The following is a 26106-nucleotide window of genomic DNA, read 5'->3' on the forward strand; positions in this document are numbered from 1 at the left end:
TGGACCTTTGTTGGCAATGTAATGTCTCTGGTTTTTAATGTGCTGTCTAGGTTGGTCATAATTGTCCTTCCAAGGAGCAATCATCTTTTAATCTTATGGCTGCACTTACCATCTGCAGTTATTTTGGAGCCAAAGAAAATAAAGTCTGTCACTTTCTCCACTGTTTCCCAGTCTATTTGCCATGAAGTGATGGGACCAGATACCATAATCTTAGTTTTCTGAATGTTGAGTTTTAAACCAACTTTTTCACTCTCTTCTTTCACTTTCATCAAGAAGCTATTTAGTTCTTCTTTGATTTCTGCCATAAATGTGGTGTCATCTACATATCTGTGGTTAATGATTTAACCTCAGGTCAATGATTTAATCAGTGTAATTAAGGATTACACTGATAAAAATGCAAAAAAGTTCATTGACTTCAACCCTTTTCTTAGGCCCGGGTATTTGCCCCTCCTACAATGTATCTGCTAAAAAAGGAGAGTACACCTAGGGCATTACCTCCCTGGCATTTATAATCTCTGAAGGCAGAAGAGAAAAATTGGAGTCTGCTTAGTCAGAGTAGCAAAACAAGCAATGGATCCCAAAAGTCAGAGAGTGAAGCTTAATGACGGCCACTTCATTCCTGCCCTGGGATTTGGCACCGGTGCACCTCCAGAGGTAAGTGTCGTAGTCTGGATTGAGATATAAATAGTAAGTGGATGCAACATGAGTGGAAGGAGGTTAAGGTTGTTAAGCATTGAGTTCCTGGGTGACTCTGGGGGAGATCATGTGGTTCCACTAACCAGGCTAGAACCATGCCCTGAGAAAAGGGAGAGAGTATCCAATATTCACTCTGCATCAGGGTCTGAGGTTGTGCTCACCTGCAGATTACTTTGGATTCCCCTGCAGTTTCCATCTCTTTCCCAGCTTGGCAGAAGAGATGAGACTCAGCTGTCAAGATCACTGACTGTCAGCTGCTTGGCTTTGAGGGCGATTACAATGGTGGTGTTTTCTGTATATTCCATTTCAGAACTCTTTCCTCCTTCCAGAAAGATATGACCCAGAGAAATAATTGAGGTGGGAGGGCCTGAAGATGAGGTGACTGAAATCTAGTGGGAGAGAATTGCTTTTCTCCTGTGGTATACCTGCTCGGTGCCAGGCAAGACACACTCCAGCTGTGTTTGGTCTTGTACTTCTGCTTCTGCTTGGAAACTTTTTCTGATGGAAACTGTAGCATCATTTGAGGGGATAAACTACAATCTTACATGCCAGGCTTTATAATGTATCCTTGGGTTTTGTAGTGCCTTTTTATTAAAGTATACTCTTCAGTCCTTGGGCATAAGAGGGAGTAGTGAACAAGTCTCTAGACTGGAAGCCAGAAACTTTGCTGTCCTTCTTGCCTTTAGACTATGTGGTGGTGACAACGGACTGTTCTTCAAACTATGAATCTCACTTTTCTAATTTATAGAACAGAAAACATTTTTCAGATAAAATATGGGGACTGTTCACTTTGCAAAATGTGATGAGAGGAAGGAAGGGTCCAAGCTAGTACAGAGCTCACTGGTTCATTCCCCAGTACACCCCAAAAGGTGCGCGATTGTAAGGAAACCAGGACTAGATCCAACAGGGGGAACTTGGATCAAGCATCTACCTCTTTGAAACATGAAAGATCCTGGATTCCAGAAACATATTGCAATATTATTCGGCTTGAAAACGGCAGTTAATCCCACCATTTGCAACCACACAGATGAACCTGGAGAACGTTAAGCTAAGTGAAATAAGCCAGAAATAGAAAGACAAACACTGCATGTTCTCTTCATAGGCAGAGTCTGAAAAAGTGAACTCATAGAAGCAGAATGTAGAGGAATGGTGACCAGAAGCTGCGGACAAGGTTGGGAAAAATGGAAAGATGTTGGTCAAAGGCCCAGACTTTCTGTTATGAGATGAATGTCTGGAGACCTGATGTACAGTATGGTGACTATAGTTAATAGATATTAAGTATTCTCACGAAAACACCACAAAAGTTAACTATGTGAGATGATGGATCTGCTAACTAGCTTGAATGTGGTAATTGTTAACACTGGATAGTTATATGAGAACATCACTTTGTACACCTTGAACAGATACAGCTTTTATTTGGTATTTTCTGTGTGGTTACACTGGTAGACAGAAGTCTTAGAAACCTTCACCTAGTTTCTTGATGCATTTACCATCCCCTTGTACTTTTATTAATTTTGCTTCAAACATCTCACTGTATGAATCATATCCATGAACACAATTTTATTCTGAGTTCTTTGAGTTTTTCCACCAGATCACTGAACCTACAGGGTATTTGGGTCCTCTGATACCTGTGACCAGCCAGTGATAGCCTGAGGTTGAAGGGTTCCTGGGTATCCATTTAATCACTGACCAGGAACATGCAGGGACAGTGTTATGGGTTCATCACCACACATGCAGAATGAATCAAAAGCATTAAGAAATGTTGCTGCTTGATAAGATCAAGCTTGTGCCTTAGCAATGTCTTAATAATTTGGATATTCAATTACTATTTTTGTTGCTTATGTAGGTTCCTAAGAGTGAAGTTGTGGAGGTCACCAAATTTGCTATAGAGGCTGGGTTCCAACATATTGACAGTGCTTATACGTACCAAAATGAAGAGCAGGTTGGCCAGGCCATTCGAAGCAAGATTGCCGATGGCACTGTGAAGAGAGAAGACATATTCTACACTTCAAAGGTGCGGTGTGTGTTGTGTGTGCGCACGTGTGTCCAAGTGACTGGGGACAGATGACAATTAGGTAATAGAATGAGTAATTTGGTGGACGGTGCTTATTGGTACCACTGTTTTCACACTTATTTGTATCTTAAACCTAGCACCCTTTTTCTCTCACTGTGCCCTCCCCTCCCAAAAGAGTGTAACTATAGCTTTATCATCATGGTGTGCTCAAAGTTTAATTTTACATGAAAGTCACTTTATTTCTTTAAGCCCAGGCCAGAGCAGTGTAACTTATTATGGGCTAATGAGTCAGACAGACCTGAAACCAGATTATAGCTTTTCTTATCATCTGGGTGAATTTCTCAAATTTCTTCACGTTCTGAACCTCAGTTCTCAGCTCCAAGAGTAAGAGAGCATTGGGAGCCACTTTGTGTATTATACAGGATCTAGCCAAAGTGTCTTGAGTAATGTTCTGCACATATTAAAGTGTTCAAAGCTCTTTTCCTTATAGTTATGTAAATAAGATAGTAATTAATTTTGAGAAGATGGATTGTTTGTCAAATTAGACTAAGGTTCTGCTTTTATAGTCTATCAATATGCCTATACAGTGGAAGTGAGAAATAGATTTAAAGGACTAGATCTTATAGACAGAGTGCCTGATGAACTATGGATGGAGGTTTGTGACATTGTACAGGAGACAGGAATCAAGACCATCTACAAGGAAAAGAAATACAAAAAAGCAAAATGGCTGTCTGAGGAGGCCTTACAAATAGCTCTGAAAAGAAGAGAAGCAAAAAAAAAAAAGGAGAAAAGGGAAAATATACCCATTTGAAGGCAGAGTTCCAAAGAATAGCAAGGAGAGATAAGAAAGCCATCCTCAGCAATCAATGAAAGGAAATAGAGGATAAATATAGAATGGGAAAGACTAGAGATCTCTTCATGAAAATTAGAGATACCAAGGGAACACTTCATGCAAAAATGGGCTCAAAAAGGACAGAAGTGATAGGAACCTAACGGAATCAGAAGATATTAAGAAGAGGTGGCAAGAATACACAGAAGAATTGCACGAAAAAGATCTTCACAACCCAGATAATCACGATGGTGTGATCATTCACCTAGAGCCAGACATCCTGGAATGGGAACTCAAGTGGGCCTTAGGACGCATCACTATGAACAAAGAGAGTGGAGGTGATTGAATTCCAGTTGAGCTATTTCAAATCCTGAAAGTGGATGCAGTGAAAGTGCTACACTCAATACGCCAGCAAATCTGGAAAACTCAGCAGTGCCCACAGGACTGGAAAAGGTCAGTTTTCATTCCAATCCCAAAGAAAGAGAATACCAAAGAATGCTCAAACTACCACACAATTGTACTCATCTCACACGCTAGTAAATAATGCTTAAAATTCTCCAAGCCAGGCTTCAGCAATACGTGAACCATGAACTTCCAGATGTTCAATCTGGTTTTAGAAAAGACAGAGGAACCAGACATCAAATTGCCAACACCCATTGCATCATCGATAAAGCAAGAGAGTTCCAGAGAAACATCTATTTCTGCTTTATTGACTATGCCAAAGCCTTCGACTGTGTGGATCACAAAAAACTGTGGAAATTTCTGAAAGAGATGGGAATACCAGACCACCTGACCTGCTTCTTGAGAAACCTGTATGAAGGTCAGGAAGCAACAGTTAGAACTAGACATGGAACAATAGACTGGTTCTAAATAGGAAAAGGAGTACGTCAAGTCTGTGTATTGTCACCCTGCTTATTTAACTTATATGCAGAGTACATCATGAGAAACGCTGGGCTGGAAGAAGCACAGGCTGGAATCAAGACTGCCGAGAGAAATATCAATAACCTCAGATATGCAGATGACACCACTCTTATGGCAGAAAGCGAAGAAGAACTAAAGAGCCTCTTGATGAAAGTGAAAGAGGAAAGTGAAAAAGTTGGTTTAAAGCTCAACATTCAGAAAACTAAGATCATGGAATCCAGTCCCATCACATCGTGGCAAATAGAAGGGGAAAGAATGGAAACAGCCGCAGACTTTATTTTTCTGGGCTCCAAAATCACTGCAGATGGTGACTGCAGCCATGAAATTAAAAGACGCTTACTCCTTGGCAGGAAAGTTATGACCAGCCAAGAGAGCATGTTAAAAACCAGAGACATTACTTTGCAACAAAGGTCTGTCTAGTCAAGGCTATGTTTTTTCCACTAGTCATGGATGGATGTGAGAGTTGGACTATCAAGAAAGCTGAGTGCTGAAGAACTGATGCTTTTGAGTTGTGGTGTTCGAAAAGACTCTTGAGAGTCCCTTGGACAGAAGGAGCTCCAACCAGTCCATCCTAAAGGAGATCAGTCCTGGGTGTTCATTGGAAGGACTGATGTTGAAACTGAAACTCCAATACTTTGGCCACCTGATGTGAAGAGCAGACTCATTGGAAAAGACCCTGATGCTGGGAAAGATGAAGGGCAGGAAGAGAAGGGGATGACAGAGGATGAGATGAATGGATAGCATCATCAACTCGATGGACATGGTTTTGGGTGGACTCAGGGAGTTGGTGATGGCCAGGGAGGCCTGGAGTGTTGTGGTCCGTGGGGTCGCAAAGAGTTGGACACGATTGAGCCACTGAACTGAACTGAAGCATAGTTCAGTTGATGGGTATGGTAATTATTTGATAAAGTTATTTATATCTTGATTCATTTCATTCCATTGTGAAGGATGTATGGATGTTAAATTCAATCAAATAATGAAGTTTACATGGGTAGGTAGGATAAAGAATGGAACTCAAGAAGAAATGGAACTTTTTTCACATGGTCATCTCTCTCTAACAAATAGTCCAGTCCAGTTCAGTCGCTCAGTCATGTCCAACTTTTTGTGACCCCATGGACTGCGGCACGCCAGGCCTCCCTGTCCATCACCAACTCCCGAGGTTTAATCAAACTCACATCCATTGAGTGGGTGATGCCATCCAACCACCTCATCATCTGTTATCCCCTTATCCTCCTGCCTTCAATCTTTCCCAACATCAGGGTCTTTTCCAATGAGTCAGCTCTTCGCATGAGGTGGCCAAAGTATTAGAGTTTCAGCTTCAACATCAGTCCTTCCAATGAATGTTCAGGACTGATTTCCTGTAGGATGGACTGGCTGGATCTCCTTGCAGTCCAAGGGACTCTCAAGAGTCTTCTCCAACACCACAGCTCAAAAGCATCAATTCTTCAGCGCTCAGCTTTCTTGATAGTCCAACTCTCACATCCATCCATGACTAGTGGAAAAAACATAGCCTTGACTAGACAGACCTTTGTTGCAAAGTAATGTCTCTGGTTTTTAACATGCTCTCTTGGCTGGTCATAACTTTCCTGCCAAGGAGTAAGCGTCTTTTAATTTCATGGCTGCAGTCACCATCTGCAGTGATTTTGGAGCCCAGAAAAATAAAGTCTGCGGCTGTTTCCATTCTTTCCCCTTCTATTTGCCACGATGTGATGGGACTGGATTCCATGATCTTAGTTTTCTGAATGTTGAGCTTTAAACCAACTTTTTCACTTTCCTCTTTCACTTTCATCAAGAGGCTCTTTAGTTCTTCTTCGCTTTCTGCCATAAGAGTGGTGTCATCTGCATATCTGAGGTTATTGATATTTCTCTCGGCAGTCTTGATTCCAGCCTGTGCTTCTTCCAGCCCAGCATTTCTCATGATGTACTCTGCATATAAGTTAAATAAACTGGGTGACAATATACAGTCCTGACGTACTCCTTTTCCTGTTTGAAACCAGTCTATTGTTCCATGTCTAGTTCTAACTGTTGCTTCCTGACCTTCATACAGGTTTCTCAAGAGGCAGGTCAGGTGGTCTGGTATTCCCATCTCTTTCATGATTTTCCACAGTTTTTTGTGATCCACACAGTCGAAGGCTTTGGCATAGTCAATAAAGCAGAAATAGATATTTTTCTGGAACTCTCTTGCTTTTTCGACGATGCAATGGATGTTGGGATGTTGGCAATTTGATGTCTGGTTCCTCTGCCTTTTCGAAAACCAGATTGAACATCTGGAAGTTCATGGTTCACATATTGCTGAAGCTTGGCTTGGAGAATTTTGAGCATTACTTTACTAGTGTGTGAGATGAGTAAAATTGTGCTGTAGTTTGAGCATTCTTTGGCATTGTCTTTCTTTGGGATTGGAATGAAAACTGACCTTTTCCAGTCCTATGGCCACTGCTGAGTTTTCCACCTTTGCCTGAATATTGAGTGCAACACCTTCACAGCATCATCATTCAGTATTTTAAATAGCTCAACTGGAATTCCATCACCTCCCTTAGCTTTGTTTGCAGCGATGTTTCCTAAGGCCCATTTGACTTCACATTCCAAGATGTCTGGTATTAGGTGAGTGATCACACCATCGTGATTATCTGGGTCGTGAAATTCTTTTTTGTACAGTTCTTCTGTGTATTCTTGCCACCTCTTCTTAATATCTTCTGTTTCTGTTAGGTCCATACCATTTCTGTCCTTTATTGAGTCCATCTTTGCACGAAATGTTCCCTTGGTATCTCTAACTTTCTTGAAGAGATCTCTAGTCTTTCCCATTCTATTGTTTTCCTCTATTTCTTTACGTTGATTGCTGAGGAATTCTTTCTTATCTCTCCTTGCTATTCTTTGGAACTCTACATTCAAATGGGTATATCTTCCCTTTTCTCCTTTGCTTTTCACTTCTCTTCTTTTCAGAGCTATTTGTAAGGCCTCCTCAGACAGCCATTTTGCTTTTTAGCATTTCTTTTTCTTGGAGATGGTATTGATTCCTGTCTCCTGTACAATGTCACAAACCTCCATCCATAGTTCATCAGGCACTCTGTCTATCAGATCTAGCCCCTTAAATCTATTTCTCACTTCCACTGTACAGTCACAAGGGATTGTATTTAGGTCATACCTGAGTGGTCTAGTGGTTTTCTCCACTTTCTTCAATTTCAGTATAAATTTGGCAATAAGGAGTTCATGATCTGAGCCACAGTCAACTCCCGATCTTGTTTTTGCTAACTGTGTAGAGCTTGTCCACCTTTGGCTAGAAAGAACCTGATTTTGGTTTCGACCATCTGGTGATGTCCACGTGTAGAGTCTTCTCTTGTGTTGTTGGAAGAGGGTGTTTGCTATGACCAATGTGTTCTCTTGACAAAACTCTATTAGCCTTGGCCCTGCTTCATTCTGTACTCCAAGGCCAAAGTTGCCTGTTACTCCAGGTGTTTCTTGACTTCCTACTTTTGTATTCCAGTCCCCTATAATGAAAAAGACATCTTTTTTGGGTGTTAGTTCTAGAAGGTCTTGTAGGTCTTCATAGAACTGTTCAACTTCAGCTCCTTCAGCGTTACTGGAAGGGCATAGACGTGGATTACTGTGATATTGAATGGTTTGCCTTGGAAACGAACAGAGATCATTCTGTCGTTTTTGAGATTGCATCCAAGTACTGCATTTTGGATTCTTTTGTTGACTATGATGGCTACTCCAATTCTTCTAAGGGATTCCTGTCCACAGTAGTAGATATAATGATCATCTAATTTAAGGTCACCCATTCCAGTCCATCTTAGTTCGCTGATTGTTAGAATGTTGATGTTCTCTTTTGTCATCTCCTGTTTGACCACTTCCAATTTTCCTTGATTCATGGACCTAAGATTCCAGGTTCCTATGAAATATTGCTCTTTACAGCATCAAACCTTGCTTCTATCACCAGTCCCATCCACAACTGGGTGTTGTTTTTGCTTTGGCTCCATCCCTTCACTCTTTCTGGATAATAATGTCTAGTTATTAAGTGAAACAAGTGAAACAAAATTACATGAAGCTTTCATTTGACACAGCTGCCTTTGTTTAATTTCTGCAGGTTTGGGCCACTTCCCTTCGTCCTGAGTTGGTCCGACCAGCCTTGGAAAAGTCACTGAAAGATCTTCAACTCGACTATGTTAATCTCTATATTATTCATCAACCAGTGGCTTTGGTGGTAGGTGATTTGTGTGATCACCTCTGTTCAATGTCTTGGGTCAGAATGTCTGTAACTTGGATGGATGATTGACAAGACTTTTCCTAGTAGGTTGAAGGAATGATTACACTAGAGTAGAATCCCCTAAATAATCATCTGTGATCATCTTTTTGCGGAGGTTCTTTGAATGTCTTACCTGCCTCCAGAGAAACGAATTAAATACTCTGAGACTCTGTCTCAAAATCTTGAGGTAGAAACAGGCGAGTTCTGCACACGGTGCTAATTAGGACTGGGAGTTGGGATTTCACATCCAGAGTTCGATGCAGAGTGCTGAATGCTGACATGGCCTGACACCTGAACAGGTTGAGGTCATCTCATCTCTCATCTTTTCATGTTTTGTGGATTTAATTGTGTCCTTCTGGGTGGGTCTAAACCTCACAGTCTTCTCAGGACTTGGGAGACCTGGCCACTGTCGCCTGTATTCACAGTGAGGTTTGCAGACTGCACTTAGCCGTTACAAACTGTATTATGTAGAGGGGAATTTTCCAGTTGTTCCAGTGGTTAGGGTTGTGTACTTTCAGTGTTGAGTCAGAGTGTTTTGAGGGAGTGAGTTCAATTCCTGTTCAGGGAATTAAGATATAGCAAACCCATGGCATAGCCAAAACAAAACAAGAACAACCTCTATTATGCAGAACTCTTTTTTAAAATAAACTGTGGAAAATTCTGAAAGAGATGGAAATACCAGACTATCTACCTGTCTCTTGAGAAACCTGTATGCAGGTCAGGAAGCAACAGTTAGAACTGGACATGGAACAACAGAATGGTTTCAAATGGGAAAAAGAGTACGTCAAGGCTGTATATTGTCACCCTGCTAATTTAACTTATATGCAGAGTACATCATGAGAAATGCTGGGCTGGAAGAAGCACAAGCTGGAATCAAGATAGCTGGGAGAAATATCAATAACCTCAGATATGCAGATGACACCACCCTTATGGCAGAAAGTGAAGAAGAACTAAAGAGCCTCTAGATGAAAGTGAAAGAGGACAGTGAAAAAGTTGGCTTAAAGCTCAACGTTCAGAAAACTAAGATCATGGCATCTGGTCCCATCACTTCATGGGAAACAGATGGGGAAACAGTGTCGGACTTTATTTTTCTGGGATCCAAAATCACTGCAGATGGTGACAGCAGCCATGAAATTAAAAGACGCTTACTCCTTGGAAGGAGGGTTATGACCAACCTAGATAGCATATTTAAAAGCAGAGACATTACTTTGCCAACAAAGGTCCTTCTAGTCAAAGCTATGGTTTTTCCAGTGGTCATGTATGGATGTGAGAGTTGGATGGTGAAGAAAGCTGAGCGCTGAAGAATTGATGCTTTTGAGCTGTGGTGTTGGAGAAAACTCTTGAGAGTCCCTTGGACTGCAAGGAGATCCAACCAGTCCATCCTAAAGGAGATCAGTCCTGGGTGTTCATTGGAAGGACTGATGTTGAAGCTGAAACTCCAATACTTTGGCCACCTCATGCGAAGAGTTGACTCATTGGAAAAGTCTCTAATGCTGGGAAGGATTGGGGGCAGGAGGAGAAGGGGACGACAGAGGATGAGATGGTTGGATGGCATCACTGACTCGATGGACATGGGTTTGGGTAAATTCTGGGAGTTGGTGATGGACAGGGAGGCCTGGCATGCTGCGATTCATGGGGTCGCAAAGAGTCAGACACGACTGAGTGACTGAACTGAACTGACTTTTTTAAAACACAGAAATCTACTCAAGCCATCCTTTTCCAAAGAGTTTATTGGACTATGCAGATGGCAATTCCCACTTACATAGATTTGAGGATTCATAATACTTGACAGAAATGTCTCTGTTTTTCTATTCCTTATAATGACATCACTCTTGGTTTGCTTTATTTTTATCTCAGCATTTTCCATGGGGTAGCAGAATGACCTCGATCTGTTCAAGCCTCGTTGTCCAGAATATTTTAGAGTATGTCTTCATCTTCCACACAGCTTATCAATCTGAAGAGAACCTTGGTGGTCCATGTGTATGCCCTTAAGCTATCAGATGTTCAGAGTGAAAGGAATTCTGATATTCAGTCCAGGACAAGATTGCAATTTTTTTGCCAGCAGTAAGACATAACTAACTGTCACTCCCTGCAAATAGAGGCATTTTGTAAGAGGAAAGTATAAGGAGAGAAAAAATTTCACTCAAGGCAATGACAGTTCCTGTGACAATGTAGAAAAATTATATCTATCAAAACATATAGTATGTATAGGAGATTAGTGAAAACTGCCTTCCAAAGACATTGCTGATAACTCCATCTGCAAATCACTTTGCAAATATTAGTATGAAGAATGTAAACAATCCTCATGGAGGTTTAGCGTTCTAGTCCCAGATGTGCCTGGCAGGCTGGCTAAATGTGGAGAAATTATTTGGTGACATCTCTGAAATGACTGCTTCTATTCCAGCCAGGGGAGGCACTTTTCCCAACAGATGAAAATGGAAAACCGATGTTTGACTCAGTGGATCTCTGTCGCACGTGGGAGGTGAGTCTGGGGAGGAGAGAACCAGGGGAGGAGCCAGGAGAGGGGGAATCTCCTTCATTTCTTCCACCTGTGAGAATGGGCTGTGGACTATCAGACTTAGCAGTTCATGAATCTAAGGGCTGGGATGCTGGGGTTGTGGGGAGGGAACCATTGCTGAAACGTTCACAGAGAGGAATGAAATGGAGAATTTGGAACAGTGTAGATAGGCATCTCTTTCCATCCATGTGATTGTCTTCTCCAGGTTTTTTTCTAAGGAAGAGATACTACTTCTTCTTGTGTCATGACCTTCTTCCCCTTTATCTTCTTGATAAGCAATGCTAATTCTTGATCAGAGACCCTCTTAACGATTTTTTCAGCATTTCTTATTGCTATATTGCCCATTCCAAGTGACTGTTCACCTCCCCTCCCTCCCAGGCCCTAGAGAAGTGTAAAGACGCAGGGTTGACCAAGTCCATCGGGGTGTCCAACTTCAACCACAAGCAACTGGAGAAGATCCTGAACAAGCCGGGGCTCAAGTACAAGCCTGTCTGCAACCAGGTGAGCAGCTCGGCTCCTCTCCCTCCTGCTCTTCAGAACCTCCTTCTTGCAGTGGAGCCTGATGTCTGACTGTCCTTCCCTCCTGTTCATCTGACCTTTGTGGACACAGGATTCTAAAGAGCTGAGCCTGTGTCTGGACTGTGTGAATAGAATCTGTAACAGCATCTTTGATAAACTCTGGATGGAAAAGTTGGGGATGGCATCCTGCTCAATCGTGGCGGGGACTGAGGGAAGGTAACGGAGGTCAAGGAGGTGAAATTCCTCCAGAACTTAGAGGAAGGAGGCATTTCCCTTAGCTGAAAGCATGACCAGAAATCAGGTGTGAAAGTGCTGGAATGAAAGTGTGTACAGGAAGGAAGACCATGAAAAATGGAATGGGAAGTAAATAAAGAGAACAACCAGGTGAGACAGGTGCTAAGGGTTTGTGTAGGGTTTAGATGCCTGAATCCTTAGTCTTGGTGTCCCAACTTCAACAGGGAGCACAGTACAGAGAAATGTGCTGGAGACTATGAAAGTCACCCAGATTAGAGCATGAAGTTAAATGCTTATGGGGATCCTGACTGTTGATGGAAGAGTTACTCAGGAATTAGAGCAGACCTTGTGATTTACTCAGTCTTATCCTGGTTTCCACATTGATTTCTAGCATAAAATTGTTAAACACATTTTTCTGTGTCTTTCTGTGCTCTTATGTTTTTTGGTTCTACTTTTACTCTGTGAGAAAACTTAACATGAAATCTATCCTTTTACCAAATTTTTAACTATATATTACTATAATGTCGTTAACTCTAGGGACAATGGTGTACAGCAAATCTAGAGTTTATTCATCTTGTATAATTGAGATATATGAGGATTAACAATTTCTGGTTTTTCCCTCCTCCCATCCCCTGGTGACAAGCACACTACCATTTAATTCTGAGTTTGACCCCTCTCCATATATATTATAACTTAGAGATGATATATATGTCATGTAGTATATATCCTTCTGCAATGGTCTTATTTCATATGTACCAAAGTCTTTAAGATACAACTTTCAGCTAAGGAAAATAATCTTCTGTAATTCAAGAAATATACATTTATAGCAATTATATATACATACATATAATCTTCTCAGTTATAAAAGTTAGGAAATTAATGTGATCCTGGCATTAGTTTTGTTTTGCTCCTATGTTCTCATGTGAAAATTTTCAGATATCAGGAAAGTTAAGACTATGGGAGGGAGTGTGTATATATATATATATATATACACACACACACACATACATTGGATATATATATATAAAGTATTTTGCTGACCTGGTTCTGATTGTGGTTCTTACATCACTTTGGATCATCTTTATCTTTATCAAACATTTTTAACTTAGAATGGTTAAAGGTTATAGCATGAAGTTAAATGCTTATGTTGATCCTAACAGTTGATAGAAGAGTTACTCAGGGATTAGACCATTCTTCGGCATTCTGTTTTCTTTATGGTCCAACTCTCACACCCATACATGACTACCGGAAAAAGCATAACTTTGACTAGATGGTCCTTTGTCTGCAAAGTAACGTGTCTGCTTTTTAATATGCTGTCTAGGTTGGTCATAGTTTTTCTTCCAAGGAACAATCATCTTTTAATTTCATGGCTGCAGTCACCATCTGCAGTGATTTTGGAGCCCCCATAAATAAAGTCTCTCACTGTTTCCATTGTTTCCCATCTATTTGTCATGAAGTGATGGGACCGGATGCCATCATCTTCATTTTTTGAATGTAGAATTTTAAGCCAACTTTTTCACTCTGTTTCACTTTCATCAAGAGGCTCTTAGTTCATCTTCACTTTCTGCCATAAGGGCTGTGTCATCTGAATATCTGAGGCTATTGATATTCCTGCCAGCAATCTTGATTCCAGCATGTGCTTCATCCATCCAGGCATTTTGCAAGATGTACTCTGCATATAACTTAAATAAGCAGGGTGAAAACATCCAGCCTTGACTTATTCCTTTCCCATTTGGAACCTGTCTGTTGTTCCAAGTTTCCCTGGCGGCTCAGATGGTAAGGCGTCTGCAGTATTGGTGACCTGGGTTCGATTCCTGGGTCGAGAAGATCCCCTAGAGAAGGAAATGGCAACCCAATCCAGTACCCTTGTCTGGAAAATCCCCTGGACAGAGAAGCCTGGTAGGCTACAGTCATGGGGTCACAAAGAGTTGGAGACAACTGAGTGGCTTCGCTTTCCTTTCCTATGGTTCCATATCCAGTTCAAACTGTTGCTTCTTGACCTGCATACAGATTTCTCAGAAGGCAGGTAAGGTGGTCTCGTATTCCTATTTCTTGAAGAATTTTCCAGTTTGTTGTGATCCACACAGTCAAAGGCTTTGGCATAGTCAATAAAGCAGAAGTAGATGTTTTTCTGGAACTCTCTTGCTTTTTCAGTGATCCAGCAGATGTTGGCAATATGATCTCTGGTTCCTCTGCCTTTTCTAAATCCAGCTTGAACATCTAGAAGTTCACGGTTCACGTACTGTTGAAGCCTTGCTTGGAGAATTTTGAGCATTACTTTACTAGTGTGTGAGATGAGTGCAATTGTGTGGTAGTTTGAGCATTCTTTGGCATTCTCTTTCTTTGGGACCGGAATGAAAACAGACCTTTTCCAGTCTTGTGGCCAATGTTGAATTTTCCCAATTTGCTGGCATATTGAGTGCAGCATTTTCACAGCATCATCTTTTAGGATTTGAAAGAGCTCAACTGGAATTCCATCACTTCCACTAACTTTGTTGGTAGTGATGCTTCCTAAGGCCCACTTGTCTTCCCATTCCAGGATGTCTGGCTGTACGTGAGCAATCACACCATCATGAATATCTGGGTCTTGAAGATCTTTTTTGTACAGTTCTTCTGTGTACCCTTACCACCTCTTCTTAATATCTTCTGCTTCTGTTAGGTCCATACCATTTCTGTCCTTTATTGAGCCCATCTTTGCATGAAATGTTCCCTTGGTGTCTCTAATTTTCTTGAAGAGATCTCTAGTCTTTCCCATTCTATGGTTTTCCTCTATTTCTTTGCATTGATCACTGAGGGAGGCTTTCTTATCTCTCCTTCATATTCTTTGGAACTCTGAATTCAAATGGGTATATTTTTCCTTTTCTCCTTTGCTTTCACTTCTCTTCTTTTCACAGGTATTTATACGGCCTCCTCAGACAAACATTTTGCCTTTTTGCATTTCTTTTTCTTAGGGATGGTCTTGATCACTGCTTCCTGTACAATGTCACGAACCTCTGTCCATAGTTCTTCAGGCACTCTGTCTATCAGATCTAATACCTTCAATCTATTTCTCACTTCCACTGTATAACTGTAAGGGATTTGATTTAGGTCATACCTAAATGATCTAGTGGTTTACCCTACTTTCTTCAATTTAAGCCTGAATTTGGCAAGAAGGAGTTCATGATCTGAGCCACAGTCAGTTCCCGGTCTTGTTTTTGCTGACAGTATAGAGCTTCTCCATCTTTGGCTACAAAGAATATAATCAATTTGATTTCGGTGTTGGCCATCTGGTGATGTCCACATGTAGAGTCTTCTCTTGTGTTGTTGGAAGAGGGTGTTTGCTATGACCAATGCGTTCTCTTGGCAAAGCTCTATTAGCCTTTGCCCTGCTTTATTTTTTACTCCAAAGCCAAAGTTGCCTGTTACTCCAGGTGTCTCTTGAATTTCTAATTTTGATTTCCAGTCCCCTATAATGAAAAGAAAATTTTGGGGGGTATTAGTTCTAGAAGGTTTTGTAGGTCTTCATAGACCTGTTCAGCTTCTTCAGTGTTACTGGTCGGGGCATAGAGTCGGATTACTGTGATATTGAATGGTTTACCTTGGAAACAGAGATCATTTTTGAGATTGCATCCAAGTACTGCATTTCAGACTCTTTTGGTTATCATGATGGCTAGTCCATTTCTTCTAAAGGATTCTTGCCCAAAATAGTAGGTCATCTGAGTTAAATTCACCTATTTCAGTCCATTTTAGTTCACTGATTCCTAAAATGTCGATGCTCACTTTTGTCATCTCCTGTTTGACCACTTCCAATTTTCCTTGATGCATGGACTTAACATTCCAGGTTCCTATGCACAATTGTTCTTTATAGCAATGGACTTTGCTTCCATCACCACTCACAACCACAACTGGGCATTGTTTTTGCAGTAGCAGCCATCCCTTCATTCTTTCTGGAGTTCTTTCTCCACTGATCTCCAGTAGCATATTGGGCACCTACCAACCTGGGGAGTTCATCTTTCAGTGTCCTATCTTTTTGCCTTTTCATGGGGTTCTCAAGGCAAGAATACTGAAGTGGTTTGCCATTCCCTTCTCCAGTGGATCACGTTTTGTCAGACGTCTCCACCACAACCCATCCGTCTTGGGTGGCCCTACATGGCATGGCTCATAGTTTCATTGAGTTAGACAGGACTATGGTCCATGTGATCAGTTTGGTTAGTTTTCTGTTACTGTGGTTTTCATCTGTCTCTCCTCTGATGGATAAGGATAAGAGGATTATGGAAACTTCCTGAAGGGAGAGACTGACTGAGGTGTATGTCAGGCCACTGCTGCCCCGTACCTTTGCAGGAGAGGCTCAAACACAGTTCTGGCTCAGTCTCTGTAGGGTCTCTGTGTCCTGGTGGGCACAAGGTTTTTTTGAGCCCTCTGAGGTCTCTGGTGGGTACAAGGTTTGATTCTAAACATGATTTTGCCCCTCCTACTGTCTTACTGGGGCTTCTCCTTTGCCCTTGGATGTGGGGTATCTTTTTTTGGTGGGATCCAACATTCTCTTGTTGACAGTTGTTCAGCAGTGAGTTGTAATTTTGGAATTCTCACAGAAGATAAGCACACGTCCTTCTGTTTCGCCATCTTGAAGACTTGTAGACTCATCATCCCCTGAGGCAACATTTTTTATTGATACTGTTTCATGGGGGCTTGTTGATTAATATTGGGTACCGAAAATGCAAAATTTTCTTTGTCTTGTGGGGCAAAGGGGATTGTATAAAAACGATCTTTAAGATCCAGAGGATGGGAGTCCAGGCTGCAAGGTCCCCATGGGTTGCATTACTGCATTAATAGCTCGAAGCTCATGAATCAGCCTCCATTTACCTGATTTTTTATGGAATGTGAAAACTGGAGTATTCCAAGGACTAGTACTCTTCTCTATGTGTCCTGCTTCAAACTGTTCTTCTACCAAAGCTTGTCAATGTATAAGTTTCTCCCTTGCTAGAGGCCATTGATCCACCCAAACAGGTTTAGATGTAAGCTATGTTAGAAGTGTGGCGTGTGGTGGCAGAGAAACTTTAATGGCCCTTTATTAGCCCTTTTCTGTCCAGTTTTGGCTGAATAGGTAAAGGAGAAGGATCTCCCTGTAAATTCTTTCCTAGCTCTTTTTCCGATTGACATCCCATTCTTGCCATCATATGATCTGCCTTTTCCTCATTGGAGAGAACTAGGGCAAGAAGATCTCTGCCCCTTAAATTACAGGGAATGTCTGCAATAAAAGATTGGAAGTGAGCAAGTTGTTTGTCAGGCCCTGGGCAAGGGAGAACTGTTGTACTTCCAGCAAATTTTTAAAGTTCCCCCAAGCCTGATTATCTTTTCCTGGGGTTCAGTCAGGGGCCAGTCACCTGGCCATTGAGGAGAAGTAATGATGGAAATGTCAGCCCCAGTATCAAAGAGTTCAGAGAACGTTTTTCCTTGGATTTTAGCTTTACATGTGGGCCGATCTGAGAATATTTGTTGAGTAAACACACTACTTGATCACTTGTGCTCCCAAATCCTTGTTCTCCTCTGGTGACAGATTATAGTTGTTAGGGGCATGGTAAGGGAAGAGAAGGAGTTGAGCAATATGTTGAGCTTGAGGAATGGCATGGAATGACAGAGAGAGCCATTACTTTAATTTCTCCTGAGTAGTCTGGGTCAATAAGGCCAGGAAGAACTTGGAGGCCCTTCAGGGTAAGGCCACTTCCACCCAGAATGAGTCTTATGGTCCCTGGTGGAATGGGGCCTTGGATCCCGGTAGGGATTGCTACCGGGTGGTGGTGATGGGGGATCCAATTCATTAATTCGAATAGTTACTCAGGTTGGGAGGTCCAATCCAGCACTTCCACTGGTAGAGACTGAGAGGCTAGGGATAGGCTGAAGGGTGTGCTGGAGGTCCTCACAGTGTATGTCCCCACTGTTTGTGGGGCCTGGGGCAGGCCCCAATGGTGGTTTCTGAGCTGCAAAGGGGAACGGTTCTTTTTTTTTTTTTTTTTTTTACTTTACAACGTTGTATTGGTTTTGCCATACATTGACATAAATCCGCCATGGGTGTACATGTGTTCCCCTTCCAGAACCCCCCTCCCACCTCCCTCCCCATCCCATCCCTCTGGGTCATCCCCGTGCACCAGCCCAGAGCACCCTGTATCATACATCGAAACTGGACTGGCGATTCGTTTCACATATGATAATTTACATGCTTCAATGCCATTCTCCCACATCATCCCACCTGCACCCTCTCCCATAGAGTCCAAAAGACTGTTCTATACATCTGTGTCTCTTTTGCTGTCTGGCATACAGGGTTATATTTACCAACTTTCTAAATTCCATATATATGCGTTAGTATACTGTATTGGTGTTTTTCTTTCTGGTTGGTGGGAATGCAAACTAGTACAGCCACTATGAAGAACAGCGTTCAGATTCCTCAAAAAACTGGAAATAGAACTGCCCTATGACACAGCAATCCCACTGCTGGGCATACACACCAAGGAAACCAGAATTGAAAGAGACACGTGTACCCCAATGTTCATTGCAGCACTGTTTATAATAGCCAAGATATTGAAGCAACCTAGATGTCCATCAGCAGGAGAACGGATAAGGAAGCTGTGGTACATATACATAATGGAATATTAGTTAACCATTAAAAAGAATACATTCGAATCAGTTCTAATGAGGTGGATGAAACTGGAGCCTATTATACAGAGGGGAATGGTTCTTATGGAATTTTGATCTACATTGATTAGCCCAATGACTGCCTTTTTGGTACCTAGGACACAGTCTTGGTGTTTTATTTTCACCAGTCAGCAGAGGTATTGTAACATCTGTTTTGGGCCCAGAACGGCAAGCCTTCTTCATATGTCCGGGTTTTCCACATTGAAAGCATTTGGAAGGGGAAGATCTAAAATTATTTTTAAAGGCAGCACAAATTGCTTGGGCTAACTTGGTTTGTTTGCGAGCCTGTGTACCAACATTTTGACAGGCTCGAACAAAATCAGCAAGGCTGCCATTTTGACAAATAGTGTTAAGGGTGGCCTTGCAATCTTTACTGGCATTTTTATAGGCTAATTGTTTTAACAAAATGTCCTCCACTGTAGGACTATTAATTTGACGGCGGAGAGCAGATGAGAGCTTGTCCACAAATTCAGTGAAGTCTTTTCTGGGTCTCTGTAATATTTCAACAAATGAACCGGTAGGCTCACTGGTTTCTCATACTCTTTGCCCCCACTTCAGCAGCATTTTGCAATCTGTACATATGCTCCCACCAGTATATCTTCATAAGTCAATTGGATTGTTGGACTGGTATATTGACCTGTGCCTATGAGCATTTCAAAAGTGAGATTATCTCCATTGGCCAAATTAATACAGGCTTGCTCTTGGCACAACTCAGTATAAGAGGCAAAAATCTGTAAATATTGGGGACCACTTAAAGCTGTTTTGGCTAGCATTTTAACATTGTAAGGAGAGCATCTCCCATGCAAACAAATTTCCAACAGCTCCCATGTATGTATACGGGGAATTGACCCCGTTCAGTCTAACACTAGATTTAGTTCCTTTAAAACCTTGATGTCAAAAGTTTGACGGGTTGTAATAACCTGAGTGGGATTATTGGGGTTGGGCTTGTAATCGAAAGGGAAAGCAAGATGGTCCTCAATGTCTAAAGCACCCATAGGAAGGGCAGAGGCCAAGGCCTGCTGAAACCAGGTCAGCAGCTTATCCTCCCAAGACATTTCTGGACCCAGTGGAGGAGGCAGTGGTGGAAAATTGCCCTTGAGCTTGGGTGGCAAAGGGGTGGAAGGGTTAACAAGACGTCTGAGGACACCAAATTCTCACATTATTTCTCAGTCTGTAAAGGGTATAGGATCGATCACACTAGCCCCCAGGTGGCAAATACCATCACGGGTATGAGAAACCCTCTCCTGTGTGCTGTTTTCAAATTTTCTCCAACTGGATCCCAAGTTTCAATATCTAGAGTGCCTTCTTCTGGAAACCAAAGATTATGTTTAACCACCTCTTTTAGCAATTGTGTTGATGGCTCCTCTTTCACCTGCGCTTCTGCAGTCCAGAGGAGGTGCCTCAAAAGCTGGAGATGATGTTTCTCAGCTTTAGTCAAATCCTTCCCCACTGATACCCTGACTTAGACAACAAGGGACTTCCCACCCTTAGAGTTTGAGGGCCAGGTCGCGATCCAGGCGTCTCACCTACCACTCACTGTCTTCACTTTCAGTTTTACCCTCGGGGGAATCCTTCCCGACTTCAGGTCCCTGTACAGGAGCCACCTGCCATGTCCAGCACAGAGGGTGAGAAAGACCTGAACCAGGGGCGAGCACGTAATGAACAGACAGACACATCTAATTTGCAAGCGGGGGATCAGGGGGCCCTCCTGCTACCCACGGCAGGGAGCCAAGACTGCTCTTTTCAGCCCGCCCTTTTATGGGCAGAAGTCACATGAGATCACTGGGAAATAGCTCTACTGGGGAGTTTGATCAGTGCACCATAAAGAGGGAGTAAAGTTGAGGCTCTGCTGTTGATCAGGAGCATTTGTTTTGTTTCTACGGGGATAGACGCAGGGGCCGGACGCAGGGGCCGGCAGTGAAGCGGAGCAGACAGCACGCCCAGCCCCAGGTCTGTCCATTCAGCATGCTTACTAGCACAATCACGAGGGCACAGTTTGCCACACCCTCGAGCCACAGGGCTGGTTCTGGTCTCTGCTCTGCCAGGCTGCAACAATATTTTGCTGACCTGGGTCTGATTGTGGTTCACAGGTCATTTTGAGTCATCTTAAGCTCTTTTAATGTAAAACGGTCACTCAGTCGTTGTGTTACCAAGATATCCAGGCAAGGTTTTGACAAATACGCTGTATTTATCGTTGTTATCTTGTAATGCTAATTAACTTGTTTGTGTACTCCTAGATTATATAAATTAGTAGTTAAATCTGAACTCCTTGCTAAGGTTACATATTTTGACAAGAACATGTTAGTTGCATGCTTTGTCCCTAAATGAACCCAGATAGGAAGTGCATAGTGACAAGTTGTCCCACTGTGAGTGGCAGTACTTTTGTTCTTCTGGTAAAGCTATTAGTAGCTGGATATTTTATTTGGAAATGTGTATTCTCCCTGTTGAAATTATCTAGTCATCTGTTGGATGATAACCACCATCAGGGGAAGTTTAATTTCCCCCAAGTTTTCACATAATTGTTGAGAATCCATTGATGACTTTCAACTGAATTAATTATTTCATTGGAATGTTTTTCATTATTTTCCATTTTAAATGCTCTTTTTAATCTTCTGACCTGACATTTTATTGTAAAAGTAAAATTCCCTCATTATTCAGGATAAAATACACCTATTCCTATAAGACAGGGTAAAACACTGCACTCCTTCACATTAATTGTCAGTTTCTGAGAAAAGATTTATTGTAATAATCACCATCTCTGGAGAGATGCGTTTTTGCTCTTTCTTCCTGTCTCAGGGATTTTTATTGCCTCTGTGTGCTACATTTGCTTTCACTCGTGATTCCTTTTGGTGTTCAAATTGACTGAAATGTCACCAGTGGGAATTCATCAAACTGATCCTTTTGTCCTTCAGACATTTCTTCATAAGACTATGCAATTTCTTTCGTTCTGGCATTGTTTGAGGTCCAAAGCTTAGACAGCTCTTTTCCTGTCACAGGTCTGGAATTAGGCATGTGTCTTGGTCTGTTCAGTGGTGTTCAGCAATTATGATCTGGTCTGTAGAATTACTTGTTTTCAGTAATGTCATTATTTTTTACCTTTTCAGGGGACAGAAACATAATTTTAAAAAAATTCTTTCCTTGATATTTCCAGTTGTAATTTGATGTGACACAGTTTTTCTTCAGCATATATAATTCTTACTTTGAAGTTTTCTCTGGTGTATTACCTTTTCATATAATCTGACACTCTTTTCTGTTGGCATTCTATAGGTGGAATGTCACCCTTATCTCAATCAGAGCAAACTGCTGGAGTTCTGCAAGTCACACGATATTGTCCTAGTTGCCTATGGTGCTCTGGGAGCCCAACGAACATTACAATGGTAATGAACATTATTGATGGCCACAAGGAGTTTATCTAAAACTCATTTTTTGATGAAAATATTATTATTTTGTACTCAGTGCTTTGGAGAATACTCTCAAAGGGTAGAGGGGAGAGAAGACAGATGGGAGAAAACCTCTTCTGTCTTTTCACCACCCAGCTAGATTTCTTATTTTGCATGTGTCTTGTATATAGATTTTAACACAAGTGTCTGCATTAAAATCTCTATATAATCCCCCAGCTGACAACTAAGACATAAGCTTTGTCATAATTTACTTATTTATGGACTAATGAGCACATTACTATAATAGACTTACCAAGCTTCCCTCACCTTATGTCTAAAATCAGGATAATAATGCATAATTTCCAGGTTTATCATGATTGAAAAATAAGTGCAATCTGAACCATTTAGTAAACATTTGTAGAAGAATTGCACAATGTAAATTATTATGAAATGCACAGTCTTCATTTTCATACTACTCAACTTTTATCAGCACCTGAGACAAGTGAAAATTAGGAAAAAAATGAAAAACAAAATATTTCCCAATCTTTCCCATCATGTTCTCCTTTTATACCATTGTCTTTACTTTTGAGCATTGATTGGAAAAGAAAAATAACCACAGAGAAGTAAAAAAGAACAAAATGCATGAGTTTGGCAGTCCTGGTTTCAACTCAATGATGCATCTGAATCACCTGCAGAGATCTGTAAACACAGAATGAGAGCTGACATATTTGAGGTTCTGTATCAGTTTGTCTTCAGCTAAGCCATGGAATTTTGTGTTTCTAACAAGATCCCAGGTGATACTGATGATGCTGGTTCATGGACCACACTTTGAGAAGCACTGGTCTAGAGTTGACATACCTGATCTGTTTGGGAAGCCTCTTCATAAACTGAGTACTTAGTCTTAGCTCCTTAGCATTTCTGAATTTCCTTCCAGGGTGAACCCAAACCTCCCCTTTCTCTTGGAGGACCCGGTTCTCTCTGCCATTGCCAAAAAGCACAAGCAAACTCCAGCTCTGGTTGCCCTTCGCTACCAGATACAACGTGGGGTTGTGGTTCTGGCCAAGAGTTACAACAAGAAGCGGATCAAAGAGAACATACAGGTGATGAGTGGGGCTGTGGACAGAGGGCTCCTAAGGAATATCCTTCACGAGGGTCATTCTTTGTCTGAGGATAGACATGGCTTCCCTTTCCCCTCTTGTTGGCCCCTTTCAGCTGGAAAGTCCTCCAGTCCCCAGGGGGAGGTCAGCTCCTTGGGGGAAAGATTAATGTAATTCTTCCGTCTTTCCAGGTGTTTGACTTTGAACTGACTCTGGAAGACATGAAAGCAATCAATGGTCTCAACAGCAATATACGATATTATGATTTTCAACTGTAAGTGACTTGTATATGTTCCACAAATACTATTTTCTCTAGCATGTAGATCAGCAGAGGAATAAGCTTTCTTGAAGCTTAATTTCAGGGAAACAGCCCTGGTTTCCAGTGCAGCAGTAAACAGGGGCTTCCTTCAGACCTCAGACCAGAGGTTTCCTCCAGGGTTCTGTCTCTGGTCAACAGAAATGTGATTGGGGCCCAGGAAAGCCAATGGGTAAAATCCCCAGTGTTGACATTGTGGTGAATTCACTACATTGTGCTCCTAATCCCTGTGCCTTTTGTACCTCCTCTCAGGGCCCAGAAACTCAGGAAACACAGAGGGCACAGTGCCTGAAGCCCATTCTTCTTTCAGAAAGTGAAAGCATTAGTTGCTCAGTCTTGTCTGACTCTTTGCTACCCCATCAACTGTAGCCCACTAGGCTCCTTCTTTCAGAGACTGATGCAAATGTTTCACCTTTACTTCTTTATAGAATCAGGAAGAAATGATACATAATGACTGGGTAATAAGGAATCCATCTTGAATTACATTCCTGCTTATCCTAATACAATTGTAAACATATTGTTGATATTATTTCTGGAAGAGGGGCCCATGAAGGCCAACATGCTTCAGTGTGAGAAGTCACAGTGAGCCTGGCTCCACTCCCTCTCCTAAGTGTCTGGTGGATTTTCTCCCTGATGGACTTTTCTTCACCAAGACACCATCTATTTCTTCCAAATTTATCTCTTTATTGACCTTTTCCCCATCACATCTCCCATTTCCTCATCCTTAAAATGTCACCAGATGAATTTTGAGAATATCATGAACTGACCCTTCTGAGAGAGACTTCTGTCCTTAGGTGGACACACCTGGTAAGATCATCTGTGTCTCTCTGGTTTCTTGAGTCAAGACTCACCCCAGTGTAGACTTTGTCCATCAGGAGTCCATCCACTGGGGAGCTCCCACCCCCTTGACTTTACTTAGTTAGTACCATGGAATTCCATCTGCCTAATTACTGCAGGAGGATGTCAGGACTAAAAAGACAGAAGACTAATCAAACAGAGAGATGTTGAGAGGGAGTTTAGAGAAAAGGGAACACAAATTAGTGATAAAATGAAGATTTAGTTTCAAATGAAAGATCTCAAAACTCCCCTTGTTTGTAGTGTTCAGTCGCTTCAGTTGTGTCTGACTCTTTGCAACCCTATGAACTGTAGCCCGCCAGGCTCCTCTGCCCATGGGATACTCCAGGCGAGAATATTGTATTGGGTTGCCATGCCCTTCTTGAGGGGATCTTCCCAACCTGGGGAATGAATCCATGTCTCCTGTGTTTCCTGCATTTCAGGCAGATTCTTTACCCACTGAACCACTGGGAAGCCTCCTTGTTTGTAAAGAAGATATATGTATATTTATATGTACATTTACACATGGGCTTCCTAGTTGGCGCTAATTGTGACAAACTCACGTGCCAATGCAGGAGACCTAAGAGGTGCACGTTGGATCTCTGGGTTGGGAAGATCCCCTGGAGAGGGAATGGCAACCCATTCCAGTATTCTTGCTTGGAGAATCCCATGGACAGAGGAACCTGGTGGGCTACAGTCCATGGAGCTGCATAGAGTCAGACACGACTGAAGCGACTTAGCACACAGCACACATGAACATATATATGGGCTTCCTAGGGGGCGGTAGTGGTAAAGAACCTGCCTGCCAGTGCAGGAGACATAAGAGATGCAGGTTTGATCCCTGGGTGGGAAGATCCCCTGGAGCAGTGCAAGCAACTCACTCCAGTATTCTTGCCTGGAGAATCTCATGGACAGAGAAGGCTGGTGGGCTATAGTCCATAGGGTCACTAAGAGTTGGAAACAACTGAGCGACTTAGTATGCATGCATACTTATGTATATGTATATTATGATTCTGAAAAAAAATGATGAAAAATGAGAAAAGATAGCAAGTTACTTTTCTCCCCACAAAAGCTTTTATGTATATTCTGTGCTCTCCTTCATTATGCTGTGAATGCCTAGACTTACTCATCCTTGTAGGTTTACATGCATAGCACAGCTCCTGGCACATGGAATGTCTCAGGATGCACTCTTTAATGAATTGAATTGAAAAGAACAAATTTAGAAAGAAAAATCAGACTATAAGAAAGGAAAACAACAGTAATATAATTAATAAATAATTAGTATAGTCATATAATACAAATTAAGAAAGCAGTAATCACATTGTATAGGTATGATTGGTTAGATCTATGTGGTATTGCTTCAATTTAGTAGTAATTCCTTAATGGAAGCACCCTGTATTTGAGGGGTGCTCATTATTTTTTTTCTGTTGAATGGATTTATGAAAAACCGCAAAGAATTCCTTAACTGTGATCCTTCTCACCACTTAGGGTCAAAAACTCCACCTGTGTCTGAAATGACCTCCACAGTTACCCCTAGGTCTGTGCCCTCTTATCAATTGTAACCTGAGTCAAACTACTTGTCACTGTGAAGTGAATATTACACGTGAATGTTGGGATGAACATGCAGATGCCGTGTGCACATGGAGCAGACACCTGATGTGTGCTTGTTGGGGGAGAAGACGGGATGTGTTTATAGATTTAGAGTTTTACCCATCCTGACTGCATCCACAGAGTAATGCTCTCTATGACAATATGACAGATTTACTAAATTATTTCTCCTCTTTCTCTTTCAGTTTGGTTGATCACCCTGAGTATCCGTATTCTGAAGAATATTGA

The 26106-nt window shown here is 41.8% G+C and overlaps 1 protein-coding gene across 1 annotated transcript; it reads left to right on the plus strand.

The window, feature by feature from the left end:
• The first annotated feature begins 570 nt into the window (after positions 1-570).
• On the plus strand, positions 571-26106 carry LOC145533345 (aldo-keto reductase family 1 member C3-like). Its single transcript, XM_081560556.1, has 9 exons — positions 571-654; positions 2543-2710; positions 8545-8661; positions 11108-11185; positions 11600-11722; positions 21911-22020; positions 22958-23123; positions 23312-23394; positions 26064-26106. The coding sequence occupies exons 1-9, from the start codon at positions 571-573 to the stop codon at positions 26104-26106; spliced, it is 972 nt and encodes a 323-aa protein (XP_081416682.1).

The sequence above is a fragment of the Giraffa tippelskirchi genome, chromosome 13 (genome assembly GCF_054371585.1).
Source record: "Giraffa tippelskirchi isolate mGirTip1 chromosome 13, T2T-mGirTip1v1.2.pri, whole genome shotgun sequence".
NCBI classification, from domain to species: Eukaryota; Metazoa; Chordata; class Mammalia; order Artiodactyla; family Giraffidae; genus Giraffa; species Giraffa tippelskirchi.

Coding starts and splice junctions, on each gene's coding strand:
- LOC145533345 (XM_081560556.1), top strand. CDS start 571: ATGGATCCCAAAAGTCAGAGAGTGAAGCTTAATGACGGCCACTTCATT. Junction 655..2,542: donor GCACCGGTGCACCTCCAGAG/GTAAGTGTCGTA, acceptor TTGCTTATGTAG/GTTCCTAAGAGTGAAGTTGT. Junction 2,711..8,544: donor ACATATTCTACACTTCAAAG/GTGCGGTGTGTG, acceptor TAATTTCTGCAG/GTTTGGGCCACTTCCCTTCG.